We start from the raw sequence: 14,249 nt of genomic DNA on the forward strand, positions 1-14,249 counted from the left end.
GCACACTTGCACAGCGAAGTAAAAAGTATACAACATTCAGCTCTGACTATAACCATAAACCATTGCTCTTCATAGCTGCCAAGTCTCCCGCTGAAAAATGCGGGATCAGCGGCAGCGTGGCACCGGAAGTCGCTTCTACGCATGTCCAGACATGCGTAGAAGCAACTTCGGGTGCCGCTCTACCCGATTTTCGGTGCCCAGGCATGGGCAGAGCAGCACCGGAAGTCGCTTCTACGCATGTCTGGATATGTGTAGAAGCGACTTCCGGTGCCGCGCTACCCATGTCTGGGCACCAAAAATCGGGCGGCGCCAGGACCCAAAATGGAGCCTCCCTGGCAGGTAGGAAATCCGGGGGATTTACGGGATTTTTTCCCAATCCGGGCTGCCAGCGGGAAACGGTTTAAAATACGGGGGTTGCCTGCAAAAAACGGGAGACTTGGCAGCTATGTTGCTCTTCAACGTTGGGTTGCCCAGTCATTGTAGGACTACAGCCCCCATCACCCCTGACCCTCAGCTAAGCTGGCTGGGGTTGATGGGAGTTGGAGTCCAATAACACCTGGGGACTCCCAGTTGAAGATCGTTGCCATATACACCTTCCGCCTCCAGAGCCACCCTCAGGCTGTATGAAGCAGTGCAAAAATCATGGCTGCCCTCTCCTCCACAAAGCTACTCCCTCTCAACTTGTTCAGCCACTCACATCAAGATCCAGTACCACGACTGCGTGAAATCCTCAAAGATCTTCAGTCCAACGTTCTTGGCACCGAGAGCCTCTAACAGCTGTCTGCAGAGACAAGGGACCAAAAAGGTAGCTATGAGAAAGTGGGGGGGACGGGACCCAGGAGGACTTAGGCCAAAACTAGAAGAGGAGGAGCCATAAAAACAAACTTTGAGGGCAAAGGCAGTCTTGGCACTAAGGTGGTGAAAAGGGGACTGTCTAGGGCAGGCATGGCCAAACTTGGCCCTCCAGCTGTTTTGGGACTACAATTCCCACCATCCCTGACCACTGGGCCCTGTTAGCCAGGGATGATGGGAGTTGTAGTCCCAAAACAGCTGGAGGGCCAAGTTTGGCCATGCCTGGTCTAGGGCATTTGTAAATTAGGAAGCAGCCTTATGCCAGTGCTATATGTTTCCGAGCACAATTCAAAGTGTTGGTGTTGACCTTTAAAGCCCTAAACAACCTTGACTCAGTCTACCTGAAGGAGGGTTTCCACCACCACCAACATTCAGCCCAGACACTGAGGTCCAGCTCCGAGGGCCTTCTGGCGGTTCCCTCACTGTGAGAAGTGAGGTTACGGGGAACCAGGCAGAGGGCCTTCTCGGTGGTGGCACCCGCCCTGTGGAACTCCCTCCCTTCAGATGTCAAGGAAATAAACAACAATCTGACTTTAGATTGCAGTCCTGTTTAGGGAAGTTTTTAATGTTTGATGTTTTACCATGTTTTTAATATTATGTTGGGAACTGCTCAGAGTGGCTGGGGAAACCCAGCCAGATGGGCGGGGTATGTATAAATAAATAAATAAATAAATATTATTATTATTATTATTATGTCAGGCTCCCGGAAGAGGCCACCATCTTGGATGGCTTCCAAAGAGGATTGGACAAATACGTGGAAGATTTGGCTAGCCGTGGCTACTAGGCATGATGGCTAGTAGCTCTGCCTCCGTGGTCAGAAGCAGCACTGCTTCTGAAAACCAGTTGCTGGAAACCATGGAAGGGGAGAGGGCTCTTCGGCTCAATGGTTTCCCATAGGCTTCTGGGTGGCCACCATAGCTGCCAAGTCTCCCGTTTTCCCCGGGAAATCCCTGTTTTCCCAGCTGTTCCTAGCTGGAAAAAACGGAATTTTTGTTTTTCCTCGGTTTATTCTGGCACGCCGGCCATTTTAGAACTGGGCAGATCATGCTCAGAAGCGACTTTTGATGCTGCTCTGCCCAGTTCCAAAATGGCTGCATGCGACTTCTGGCGCGGCGGACATTTTGGAACTGGGCAAAGCAGCATCAAAAGTCACTTCTGAGCATGCTCCGCCCAGTTCCAAAATGGCGGCAGCGCTACTTCCGGAATGCTATTTCCGGCCCGGTCCCTTATTTCTCTGACAGCAACTTGGCAGGTATGGTGGCCACTGTGAGAACAGGGTGATGGACTAGACAGCCACTGGCCTGATCCAGCAGACTCTTATCACTCTGTGTTGATCCAACCCACTGCTGTCACTGCTGATTGGCAGAGGCTTCCCTGGGTCACAGGCCGAGAGAGGTATTCCACATTCTCCCGCTGCCTCACCCTATTTTTAACTGGAAATGCCAGTGACTGAAGGACATTCTGTGGCATGTGCCGCAGGGCCCTTTCAAAAATCACTGCACCCCGACACCCAATTTAACCAGGAACTCACTGAAGTTCGCCCAGGGAATCAAAGGACTTACTCTGTGCCATTCTTGATAGTGTCCAGAGTTTTATTTTTATCCATCCCGCTCACATTGAAGAATTCAGCTTCAAAGGAGTCAAAAGAAGGGAAGCAACGCCTCACCACTGTAAAAAGAAATAGACGTTAGATTAGGGTCAATTCTTGAAGACGCGGGACATCGGCAGAGCAGCCCTAGCGCTGCTGTCCTCACACCGGCAAGATCCCAAGCCTTGGGGCCAATTACACACCATATTGGAGGGTTCCATTCATGAGATTTTGATGCTATGCCTAAAACTCTGCCCCATTCTGAGCACTGGAGGTGGGCAACACTGGCCCTCTGTCCCTCTTTCCTTCCTTCCCTCCTCTGATGCCCTCTCACGTTTCTGCCTCCCAAAGGCTTGCACGGCTATTCGTGGCAGCAGCCCTGGCTTTAAGCTCCCCAGGTGAATGGCGCTTCTGGGGCTGGCCTGGGGGGGCTGGTTGCCAGGAGCTGAGGTGACCTTGCAGTAAGCAAGCAAGCAGGCAAGCAAGGGAATGGACGGAGCAGTGGGAGGCCAGGCAAGCAGGCAGCTTGCCTTTCTTGTGCTTGCTGTGTGCAAGGCCTGCCTGGGAGCTGAGTGCCCGGTGCTGCCATGCAGGCCTGTCAGCGCCCACTGTTGCCTCCCAAGGTAAGGGGCTGGCTTCATGTTTACCTTTGGCCAGTCTCTGCTGGGCCACTAAGGATCTTAGGCTCCTTTTGCACCAGGGTGGGGGGGTAGGGATCCTGCGACAGGACTCCAACTCCCATCAGCCCCTGCCAGCACGGCCGGCAATGAGGAATGATGGGAGTTGGAGTCCATCACTCCCATCCCGGTTTGGCACTGTTTCCCTGCCCATAGAATCCTAGAGTTGGAAAGGGTCACGTGGGTCTTTTAGTCCAACTTAGCCTAAGCTGGGGGCATCCTCTTCCCAGGTCCCTCTGGGGCAGTGTGAGGAGGAACCTCTCTTTGGGGCAGGGGGGCAGCTCAGAGACCAGGGGCGGTTGAAAATATCAGTACAGAACACAAACCATGTGCCGAATCCAAATGTTATGAAGTATAATCATGAACAGTGGTCAAGGCATACCTGCCAAGTTGCTGTCAGAGAAATAAGGGATCGGGCCGGAAATAGCAGACCGGAAGTAGCGCTGCCGCCATTTTGGAACTGGGCGGAGCATGCTCAGAAGTGACTTTTGATGCTGCTTTGCCCAGTTCCAAAATGGCCGCCGCACCAGAAGTCGCACTGCAGCCATTTTGGAACTGGGCAGAGCAGCATCAAAAGTCGCTTCTGAGCATGCTCCGCCCAGTTCCAAAATGGCCGCCGCGCCAGAAGAAACCGGGGAAAAACAAAAAAATCTGTTTTTTCAGCTAGGAACAGCTGGAAAAACGGGGATTTCCTGGGGAAAACAGGAGACTTGGCAGCTATGGGTCAAGGCAGTGTTTAACGGTATTCAAAGAACGAAATATGAATGAAACCGTGGGGTGACAGACACAAAAAGCTTTGGGAAGAAACCAATCCGACATTCATTCTATTCACAGGGCACATGGGAGCACTGAGTTATTACCTCACACTCTATTTCATCTTTTTTTTAAAAAAAAAATCCTCATAGCAACCCTGCAAGGTAGGAAAGTTAGCTTGAGAGGAAGTGACTGGTCCAAGGTCCCTTAAGTGAACCTAGACCTTAGTCAGTCCACTTCTAACCATGATACCACACCACACTGGCTCTCTGGTACGAATTCTTGGCTGAATACATTATAAAATCACAGTAGCAAATTCAAACACACATGAAATTCACATACACAGCCCATGCATACATATTTCAAACATCCACTGCAATATCTGCCTCCCAATACGTTTCCGAGCACAATTCAAAGTGTTGGTGTTGACCTTTAAAGCCCTAAACGGCCTCGGTCCAGTATACCTGAAAGAGCGTCTCCACCCCCATTGTTCTACCCGGACACTGAGGTCCAGCTCTGAGGGCCTTCTGGCGGTTCCCTCATGGCGAGAAGTGAGGTTACAGGGAACCAGGGAGAGGGCCTTCTCGCTAGTGGCACCCGCCCTGTGGAATGCCCTCCCATCAGATGTCAAAGAGATAAATAACTACCTGACATTTATAAGACATCTGAAGGCAGTCCTGTTCAGGGAAGTTTTTAATGTGTGACATTTTAATGTATTTTTAATCTTTGTTGGAAGCCGCCCAGAGTGGCTGGGGAAACCCAGCCAGATGGGTGGGGTACAAATAATAAATTATTATTATTATTATTATTATTATTATTATTATTATTATTATTATTATTTCATTGAACCGAGAAGTCCTTGCTCCCAAACTCCTCCCTGGAACATAAACAGCTGCTTTATACAGAGTTAGACCACTGGTCCATTTGACCCTATATTTCCCAGAGGTTCTAGTCACCCATGTGGTCTAAGGACGCTTCACTCTTTTGCCCCAGTAAATTAAAATTCCTCCTGATGCCTCAGGGCACAGAGAGGGTCCATGCCCCATTGAAAGTTGTACAGGAGGGAATTTTTTTTTTTGCTAGGTGTTGCTTTTCCCTTTTGGCAGTGCTGAAGCAACGAAAGAAGTGACACCCAGCAGAATTCTCTCCTGTGCCGCTCATCAAGGTAGATTAAACATCAGTCAAAGGACTGGGAACTTGTGAGCAGACTGAACCCAGATCGCGTACTCACCTGGCTTGGACGGGACAGTGTATTCTGGACAAAGTTGCAGGTTGAGAATTTCTGACACACTCTGTGAATTAAACAGGAAGTTAAAGCTTGCTTTCTGGTGCAATTTCACTCATTCAAGATATTCCACACACACACACGCCTAAAAATATTTCAGCCAACATGGCTCTTCCCAGCAATTTAGTGCAAATTTCTCCTAATTAACCCATTTATTCTATGCAACGTTGACACTTTTGGCAAACAACTTCCCTTACTATTATGCGATCTTGCATGCTATTCTCACCAATACCTTCATTTTTATGCACCCTTTATCCCTCATTTTTTTTTTGTAAACGTTGTTTGGCCAGAGGACTGCTTCGCAAAATTCAGGCGGGTGCAATTTTCGAAGGCAATAGCCACGTTTCGTTCGTGTATTGTTTTGGAAAGTGAGAAGGCGACAGATCCAGCTGAATCAAATATCTCCTCCATCCCTATCCAGAAGGAGAGCAGGAAACTAAGGCAAATGCTCCCAAACAAGAGACAGCAGTGGCCACTAACTTGGATGGCTTTAAAAGGGGACTATCAGGCTCTCCATGGCTACTAACCACAATGTCTATTTTCCACCTCTGGTGTGGGAGGCAGTATACCTCTGAATATGCTTCTGAAACATGGACCACTTATAAACACCATCTCCAACTCCCCGAAAGATTTCATCAATGGTGTCTCCGAAAAAATTTACACATCACCTGGGAGGTGGTCAAAGCAATGATTCTTCAACATCAACTTCGTTGGACTGGTCATATTGTGCGGATGCCTGATTATCGTCTTCCAAAGTAACTACTCTATTCCGAACTTTAAAATGGAAAGCGTAATGCTGGTGGTCAACAAAAGAGGTTTAGAGACTGTCTCAAGGCAAATCTTTAAAAAGTAGTATAAGCACAGACTGGGAAACACTGGCCTGCAAGCGCTCCAGTTGGAGAACACTCTTTACCAAAGGTGTTGTGGGCTTTGAAGACGCTCAAACTCAGGATCACAGAATCATAGAGTTGGAAGAGACCACAAGGGCCATCCATTCCAACCCCCTGCCAAGCAGGAAACACCATCAAAGCATTCCTGACAGATGGCTGTCAAGCCTCCGCTTAAAGACCTCCAAAGGAAGAGACTCGACCTCACTCCTTGGCAGCAAATCCCACTGTCAAACAGCTCTTACTGTCAGGAAGTTCTTCCTAATGTTTAGGTGGAATCTTCTTTCTTGTAGCTTGAATCCATTGCTCCGTGTCCGCTTCTCTGGAGCAGCAGAAAACAACCTTTCTCCCTCCTCTATATGACATCCTTTTATATATTTGAACATGGCTATCATATCACCCCTTAACCTTCTATTCTCCAGGCTAGACATACTCAGCTCCCTAAGTCGTTCCTCATAAGGCATCGTTTCCAGGCCTTTGACCATTTTGGTTGCCCTCCTCTGGACACGTTCCAGCTTGTCAGTATCCTTCTTGAACTGTGGTGCCCAGAACTGGACACAGTACTCAAGGTGAGGTCTGACCAGAGCAGAATTCAGTGGTACTATTACTTCCCTTGATCTAGATGCTATACTCCTATTGATGCAGCCCAGAATTGCATTGGCTTTTTTAGCTGCTACATCACACTGTTGACTCATGTCAAGTTTGTGGTCTACCAAGACTCCTAGATCCTTTTCACATGTACTGCTCTCAAGCCAGGTGTCTCCCATCCTGTATTTGTGCCTTTCATTTTTTTTTTTTGCCCAAGTGTAGTACTTTACATTTCTCCTTGTTAAAATTCATCTTGTTTGCTTTGGCCCAGTTGTCTAATCTGTTGAGGTCATTTTGAAGTGTGATCCTGTCCTCTGGGGTATTAGCCACCCCTCCCAATTTGGTGTCATCTGCAAACTTGCTCAGGATGCCCTCAAGCCCATCATCCAAGTCATTGATAAAGATGTTGAATAAGACTGGGCCCAAGACAGAACCCTGTGGCATCCCACTAGTCACTTCTCTCCAGGATGAAGAGGAGCCATTGATGAGCACCCTTTGGGTTCAGTCAGCCTACAAATCCACTGAATGGTAGCATTGTCTAGCCTGCAGGATGAAAGGGAAAAACGTGCTAAGAGGAAGGCACGCTTGGCAAGCCCTCACCGTGATCAACTCCTGCCCAGAAACCTAGGTCCCCACTGTGGAGGGACGTGTGGATCCAGAAGTGGCCTCCACAATCACTTACAGACTCACTGTTAAAACCGTGTTTTATGGATGACAATCTTACTCAGCTACGAGTGATCGCCAAAGAAGAAGGAGACCTCTGAATATACTTCTGCTGGGAATTGCAAGGAGGAGAGGGCTGTTGTGTTCAGGTTCTGCTTGTGGACTTCCCATCAAGGCTTCTGACTGGCCCCTGCGAGAACAGGATGCCGGACTAAATGGGCCACAGGCCTGATCCAGCCAGGATCTCTTCTTACAGCTTGTAGGCTTGCGAAGTGGAGAAACGAGTGGGGGGCGAAGAACCAACCTGCCCTAACGAATGGTGCCAACTTACGAGGCTGGTCGTCTTGAGGTCTATCGCTGGCTGGCACATGGTCTGGTTCCATATGTCCTCGGGCTTGGACTTTTGGATAATCTGCGGAGGCACCACCCAGAACTTGGCAGGGCAGGACGGGACACAGATCTGGAGAGAGGGAAAGGAAGGCAAGCACACAAAACAAACGCTGGTGATTTTTGCAGAGATTATTGATTGCTTTGATCTGACCGAATTTCCAACTGTAACGTCTGGAGTAGGGTGATGACTTTTTTACAACCTCATTTCCCTGTATCATAATTTGATGAGCTTTCATTAAAGATGAGATAAAATCTTACTTTCAAAGAGATTTGATTAAAAAAAAACCTCATACACAAAATGATTTAAAAAAATTTATTTATCAGTTTTTTTGACCATTTTTGAAGTCACTGTAAGCAGATATAAAATTGAACCCAAGCTTTAGAGTCACATATATACAACATTGTGGACCCAGGTGGCACTGTGGTTAAACCACTGAGCCTAGGGCTTGCTGATCAGAAGGTCGGCGGTTCGAATCCCTGTGACGGGGTGAGCTCCCGTTGCTCGGTCCCAGCTCCTGCCAACCTAGCAGTTCGAAAGCACGCCAAAATGCAAGTAGATAAATAGGAACCGCTACAGCGGGAAGGTAAACGGCGTTTCCGTGCGCTGCTCTGGTTTGCCAGAAGCGGCTTTGTCATGCTGGCCACATGACCTGGAAGCTATACGCCGGCTCCCTCGGCCAATAATGCGAGATGAGCGCGCAACCCCAGAGTCGGTCATGACTGGACCTAATGGTCAGGGGTCCCTTTACCTTTACCTTTTATATACAACATTATATAGGGTCATCAAACACACAAGGAAGCTTTTTTTAGCTGCAGTAACAGTATAGACGCCGCTAGAGGACAATGTTTTGCTACCTCTCCTGTAGGTTATTTTCCCAGCATGCTCGGCAGGGTCTGCTGGCTGAGTTTTGAGGTCCCCAAAAGGGGCTTTTACCTTGCGCAGGTGTGACATTTGTATACCCTATGTTGCTAAGAACACTCCCCATTGTCGAATGTGGCGTTGTGTTCAAATTTGATGCGAAATATATATAAAATTGTTAATACAATTTTATGAAATGGCAAAACGGCATACAAAAAAATAAACAACGGTTTGTGCGTGACCTTTTTAAATATTTCAATGGAATATACCTCATTTTAGTCATTAATAGGCAAAAGTTCATCCATTTGTGCTACAGGAAATAATTTTTGAGGGGAAAAAATGAAAAAGTCATCACCCTAGTCTGGAGCCTGGGAGAAGTCAAGGCACCCAGCTTCTCACTTTCTTGGTTTTGCCTTCTCTCGCAGTTAGGGTTGCCAACTTTTTGCAATGGCCCTACTCAGCACAGCACACGAGGAAAGGGTTGTGGCTCAGTGGGAAAGAGCGCATTCTGCGTGCAGAAGCCCCGGGTTCAATCCCCCGGCGGCACTAGGTAGTGCCTGGAAAGAAGGCTGATGTAATGCAATTTGAAAATGGGCAGTGGGGAGATAAAGTTGAAGGGAAGGGAAACAAAATGGACATGAGAAAGTGCTTCCTGCTACAGCCAGCTCCATCTCAGGAACCCCTCCTGAACCAGCCCACTCTTCTTACCTGCGGTGTAGGACACTGCAATCCGTTCATTGCAGCTGATATGAGGTTGAAGCTTGTGGCGCATTGCATAATGTTGAAGTAGAAAACGAAAGGTTTGCCCCTGCAAAACAGAGAGTGTGTGTGAAACAAACCCAGATTAAATAATTAGAGGGTAGGGAGGAGAGGTGAGGCTGTATCTTAGACAGGGGCAGAGTCAACCATTCAGGGGCCAAGGGCTAAGAGAAGCTTTCTTCCCAGGGCAAATGGCAGCTTAATAGATTTCAGTGAACTGACTTTTGCACAACTTCACAAAGCTTTTACAGAGTTGCGACTAAATACAGCAAACTCTGCTTATAGAGATGGGAGACATAGAGGCATACCAACAAACGAATGTGTTTGCATTAGGGGATGCCCTGAAGTAGAGGACCTTATGCATTATATCTTGCGCTGCCCCTTATATAATGAAGTAAGAGAACAAAAGGGGAAACATGAATGTTAGAAGGAAGCAAAAACGAAAAACAACAAGTTGATGAGGAAAATGAGGAGGAAGAAAATGGCGCTGCCAGACCAAGGTACATTTCTGGCCATGGATTCCAGCCTTGTGCGCTTACTAAACACGCTCCCCATGTCAATGCACCCTTCGCCATTGGTTCCCCCTTCTCTGTACCTACCGGTTTTCGCCAATTCCACAATATGCTCCAGTTGAATTCCTGGGATAAATAGCCTGCCGGGGATCACCGTACAGCCAGGCTGGTATTGAGAGGAAACAAAGAATAATGGAAGTGAGGAAAGGCGCTCGCATTTTCACAGAGGCACTGTGAGGTGGTGTTGATAAGGGGTGGACTCAAAGGCGAGACAATGACCAGTGCTATTTTTATTTTTAAAAAAGAGGTGCTGGAACTCTCCACGAACACCTCCCTTGTTCTCTTATACTGTAATGGCAATGGTGCCCCCATCTGAGAGGTGCCAGAACTGAATTCCGGTGATTTCCAGCTGGAAAAAAGCCGCGGGACATCCTATTCCATACCCTCCAACATTTCTCTGATGAAAATAGGGACATCCTAAGGAAAAGTGAGACATGGGTGGCTCTGTGGTCTAAACCACTGAGCCTACGGATTGCCGATCAGAAGGTCGGTGGTTCGAATCCCCACGATGGGGTGAGCTCCCGTTGCTCGGTCCCAGCTCCTGCCAACCTAGCAGTTTGAAAGCACGCCAGTGCAAGTAGATAAATAGGTACCGCTCCGGCGGTAAGTTAAACGGCATTTCCATACAATGCTCTGGTTCGCCAGAAGCGGCTTTGTCATGCTGGCCACATGACCCGGAAACTGTCTGCGGACAAACGCTGGCTCCCTCGGCCAGTAAAGCGAGATGAGGACCGCAACCCCAGAGTCATCCGCGACTGGACTTAACAGTCAGGGGTCCCTTTACCTTTAGCTTTAAGGAAAAGTGGGACATTCCGGGATCAAATCAGAAACCAGGACAGCTTCTCTAAATCCAGGACTGACCCTGGAAAATAGGGACACTTGGAGGGTCTGTGTCAAGAATCAATACAGTATATTCTTTCAGGTCTCAGGGCATTAGTAAAATACACAGCAAGTTTCTAGCCCATAACACTGTAGTTTTTTGTTTTTATGCTGAAGACTCTTACTATTATGGTGTCTGTAAATGGTAAAACACGTTTTTAGCACAAAGGGCAGCACTTTGCAACTTATTTACAGTACTTCCACTGGCACTGAACAGAGATTGTGCCCAAAATCAAGCATGCAAATGAAAACAACCTGAGTGTTTGATTAACTTCTGCAAGATGGTTTATGATTCTTAGGCAGGCATCCCCAAAGTGCGGCCCTCCAGATGTTTTGGCCTACAACTCCCATGATCCCTAGCTAACAGGACCAGTGGTCAGGGATGATGGGAATTGTAGTCCAAAACATCTGGAGGGCTGAAGTTTGGGGGTGCCTGTTCTTAGGTTATGTATGTGAGACAATCATAACAATAATTCACAAACAGTTGAAAATAAATAAATTATATGCCAATATCAGGGTGAAGGAAGTCAAAACCTTATGTTATTTATCTTTATGTGCTATAAATGTTTAAGTTTCGTTGGTTGTAACTTTTATTGTCATTATCTAATTTTTAATTTCTTTTTATTGCTGTATATTGGTTTTGTTTTTCTGTTTTTCTGTTGTTGTTGTTGTTGTTGTTGTTATGATGTATCAATAAAATCTATTTCTTAAAAAAATTTAAAAAGAAGAAAGAAAGAAAACCTGAGTGAATTTGGTTCGCATGTCATGTGCTAAAGCTGACAGAGCGTCCAGACAAACTCCATCTGCCTGGCGAAACAATAGCTCCCAACTTGATTCCACCTTCCATGGCCTCATCTCTGAGCCCTGTTGCTTTTAGCATCACTTACCCAGAATCCCCACCACAAAGTAGCCAGCAATGAAAACCATGAAGATAATGCAGCAGATAATGTCCGTACAGCTCCTGGAACAGAAGGACGGTGGGAAGACAGATCACGGACATGTATGAATAAATAAATAGCAGAAATGGGGATGGAGGAGTCTGCTCGGATCCCAAAAACCCTAGGCTCAGCCTTCAGCAGCCTGGTACCCTCCAGATGTTCTGGACTACAACTCCTATGAGCCCCAGCCAGCTTGATGGGAGTTGTAGTCTAGGACATCTGGAGAACGCCTGGGTGACGAAGGAAGCCGCCTGAATTAGACAGCTTAAATTCCTCTGAAGGCCCAACCATGGAAGAAATAATTAATACGAGGGAAGAATTACTCTAAACAGGCAGAAAATGTGCTGTGCGGTGAAGTTTTCTGTAGGGCTTGGGAAGAAGGCGCCAGGCCTCTGACAGGATGCGGGAAGAAGAAGAAGAAGAAGAAGAAAGAAGAAAGAAGGAAGAAGAAGAAGAAGAAGAAGAAGAAGAAGAAGAAGAAGAAGAAGAAGAAGAAGAAGAAGAAGAAGAAGAAGAGGAGGAGGAGGAGGAGGAGGAGGAGGAGGAGGAGGAGGAGGAGGAGAGTTTGGATTTGATATCCCACTTTATCACTACCCTGAAGGAGTCTCAAAACAGCTCACATTCTCCTTTCCCTTCCTCCCCCACAACAAACACTCTGTGAGGTGAGTGAGGCTGAGAGACTTCAGAGAAGTGTGACTAGCCCAAGGTCACCCAGCAGCTGCATGTGGAGGAGCGGAGACGCGAACCCGGTTCCCCAGATTACGAGTCTACCACTCTTAACCACTACACCACACTGGCTCTCAATGGGAGCCCTCCTGCCTCCTACCCTTGGGAAAGTGCCGGGAGGGCTCTCGGACCCCGTCAGAGCATCCTGCCTCCCTCCCTAAGCCAGACAGAAGCCTCTTGTGCTTTGGGAAGGAGGAGCCAGGGGAACATTTAGGGGACTAGTCTAGTCCCCCTATTCCACTGACCGCACACTACTTGGCTAGATTTTCTTCACATAACTGAGTCATCACTAGGGATATTGGAGAATATAGGAGATGGGGAGCCGAAATTGCCACTGTTCCCATATCCGGAATGTGAATCAACCCACAGAATGCGACCAGAATTTGCTCTCCTTTATTTTATTTTCATTTATTTATTGCATTAATATCTTACCTTTCCCTCCAAGGAACTCAATGCAGCATACAGTCATACCTTGGTTCTCGAACGGAATCTGTTCCGGAAGTCCGTCCGACTTCCGAAAACGTTCAAAAACCAAGGCGCGGCTTCCGATTGGCTGCAGGAGCTTCCTGCACTCAAGCGGAAGCTGCGGAAGCCACGCCAGACGTTTGGCTTCCAAAAACCATTTGCAAACCAGAACACTCATTACCGGGTTTGCGGCGTTCGAGTCTCAAGGCGATCGACAACCAAGGTACGGCTGCACACAGTTCTCACCTTCCTTATTTAATCCCACAGGGTTTGAATTCCCGCACAGCTGTGAAGCTCACTGGGTGACCTTGGGCCAGTCGGAACCTCTCAGCCGTTATAACCTACCTCACAGGGTTGTTGTGAGGGAAAAAATGAGGAAGGGGAGAAGCACGAACGAGCCCCTCGGAGGAAAAGGCGGGATATAAACGCAATCAAATAAATGAATGGGAAATTTTTCAGTTTTATTCACACTTTGCCCTAATGTGTGTGTGTGTGTGTGTGTGTGTGTGTGTGTGTGTGTTTTAATAAACATTGATTGAAGAACAGCATCATAACATTTGGGTCAGTGAGAACTGAAAAATGGCTGCGTTTCAGTTCCCGTATTGTTTCAGAAAGGGTCAGTTGGATAGACCTAACTGCAAATGGAAAATGAATAATAATAACAATAAATCCCATATTCCTAGTCTGGGATGATGGTAGCTATCATCCGGCGACATCTGAAGGGCTACAGGTTCCCTGCAGTTGGAACCTAAGCCTGCCCATTCTCCTCTTAGGCCACCTTGCCTCCCAACCGCTTTCAAAGACACCACACAAGTATTCTAGATTGCAGCCAATTCGCCTGTCCATGCGCAAAATGTTTCTTACCTATTTTTGATGGGGCCGTGGAAACTCGGGTCATGTTTCAACTTTTGCTCTGGTAAGAGAGAGAGATGGGGGTGGGTGGGTAAATCAAGGACAGGAGGAAATATCTACTATGTCACAGCAAGAAATTTGGAGGCTATGGAATCATAGAATTGTAGAGCTGGAAGGGACTCCCAGCCTAAAGTATAGCATTGTAAGAAACATTTATGCATTTATTTCTCATCTCTCTCAGAGGAGATGAGAAATAAATGCATAATTGTAGCAGAGCGTTCCCTGGGAAGAGGGATTGTTAAACCACTCTGGGAATTGGAGCTCTGTGAGGGTTCTCCTAATAGCACCAGAAGAAAACTACAGTTCCCAAGTTTTTTGGGTGGGGGGGTGGGGGGAACCAAGTCTGTAACAGGGATATCGTTGCACTTTAAATGTATAGTCCAGGCATGTCCAACAGGTAGATTGTGATCCACCGGTAGATCACTAGACATCTGCAGTAGATCACTGCAGTAGATC

General features: G+C 47.5%; 1 protein-coding gene across 1 annotated transcript in view; it reads right to left on the reverse strand.

Annotated features, from left to right (window-relative positions):
• The window catches only part of SLC44A4 (solute carrier family 44 member 4), a 53,575-nt gene that overhangs the window by 23,383 nt on the left and 15,943 nt on the right, over positions 1-14,249 (reverse strand). The window contains exons 2-9 of the mRNA XM_060270465.1: positions 13,746-13,794; positions 11,640-11,713; positions 9,901-9,979; positions 9,251-9,350; positions 7,625-7,753; positions 5,102-5,162; positions 2,415-2,520; positions 698-781 (exon numbers count right to left, since the gene is read on the reverse strand). Of these exons, the coding sequence (XP_060126448.1) occupies positions 698-781; positions 2,415-2,520; positions 5,102-5,162; positions 7,625-7,753; positions 9,251-9,350; positions 9,901-9,979; positions 11,640-11,713; positions 13,746-13,794 (682 nt within the window). The remainder of the gene's footprint in view (positions 1-697; positions 782-2,414; positions 2,521-5,101; positions 5,163-7,624; positions 7,754-9,250; positions 9,351-9,900; positions 9,980-11,639; positions 11,714-13,745; positions 13,795-14,249) is intronic.

Source organism: Zootoca vivipara, chromosome 2 (genome assembly GCF_963506605.1).
Source record: "Zootoca vivipara chromosome 2, rZooViv1.1, whole genome shotgun sequence".
NCBI lineage: Eukaryota > Metazoa > Chordata > Lepidosauria > Squamata > Lacertidae > Zootoca > Zootoca vivipara.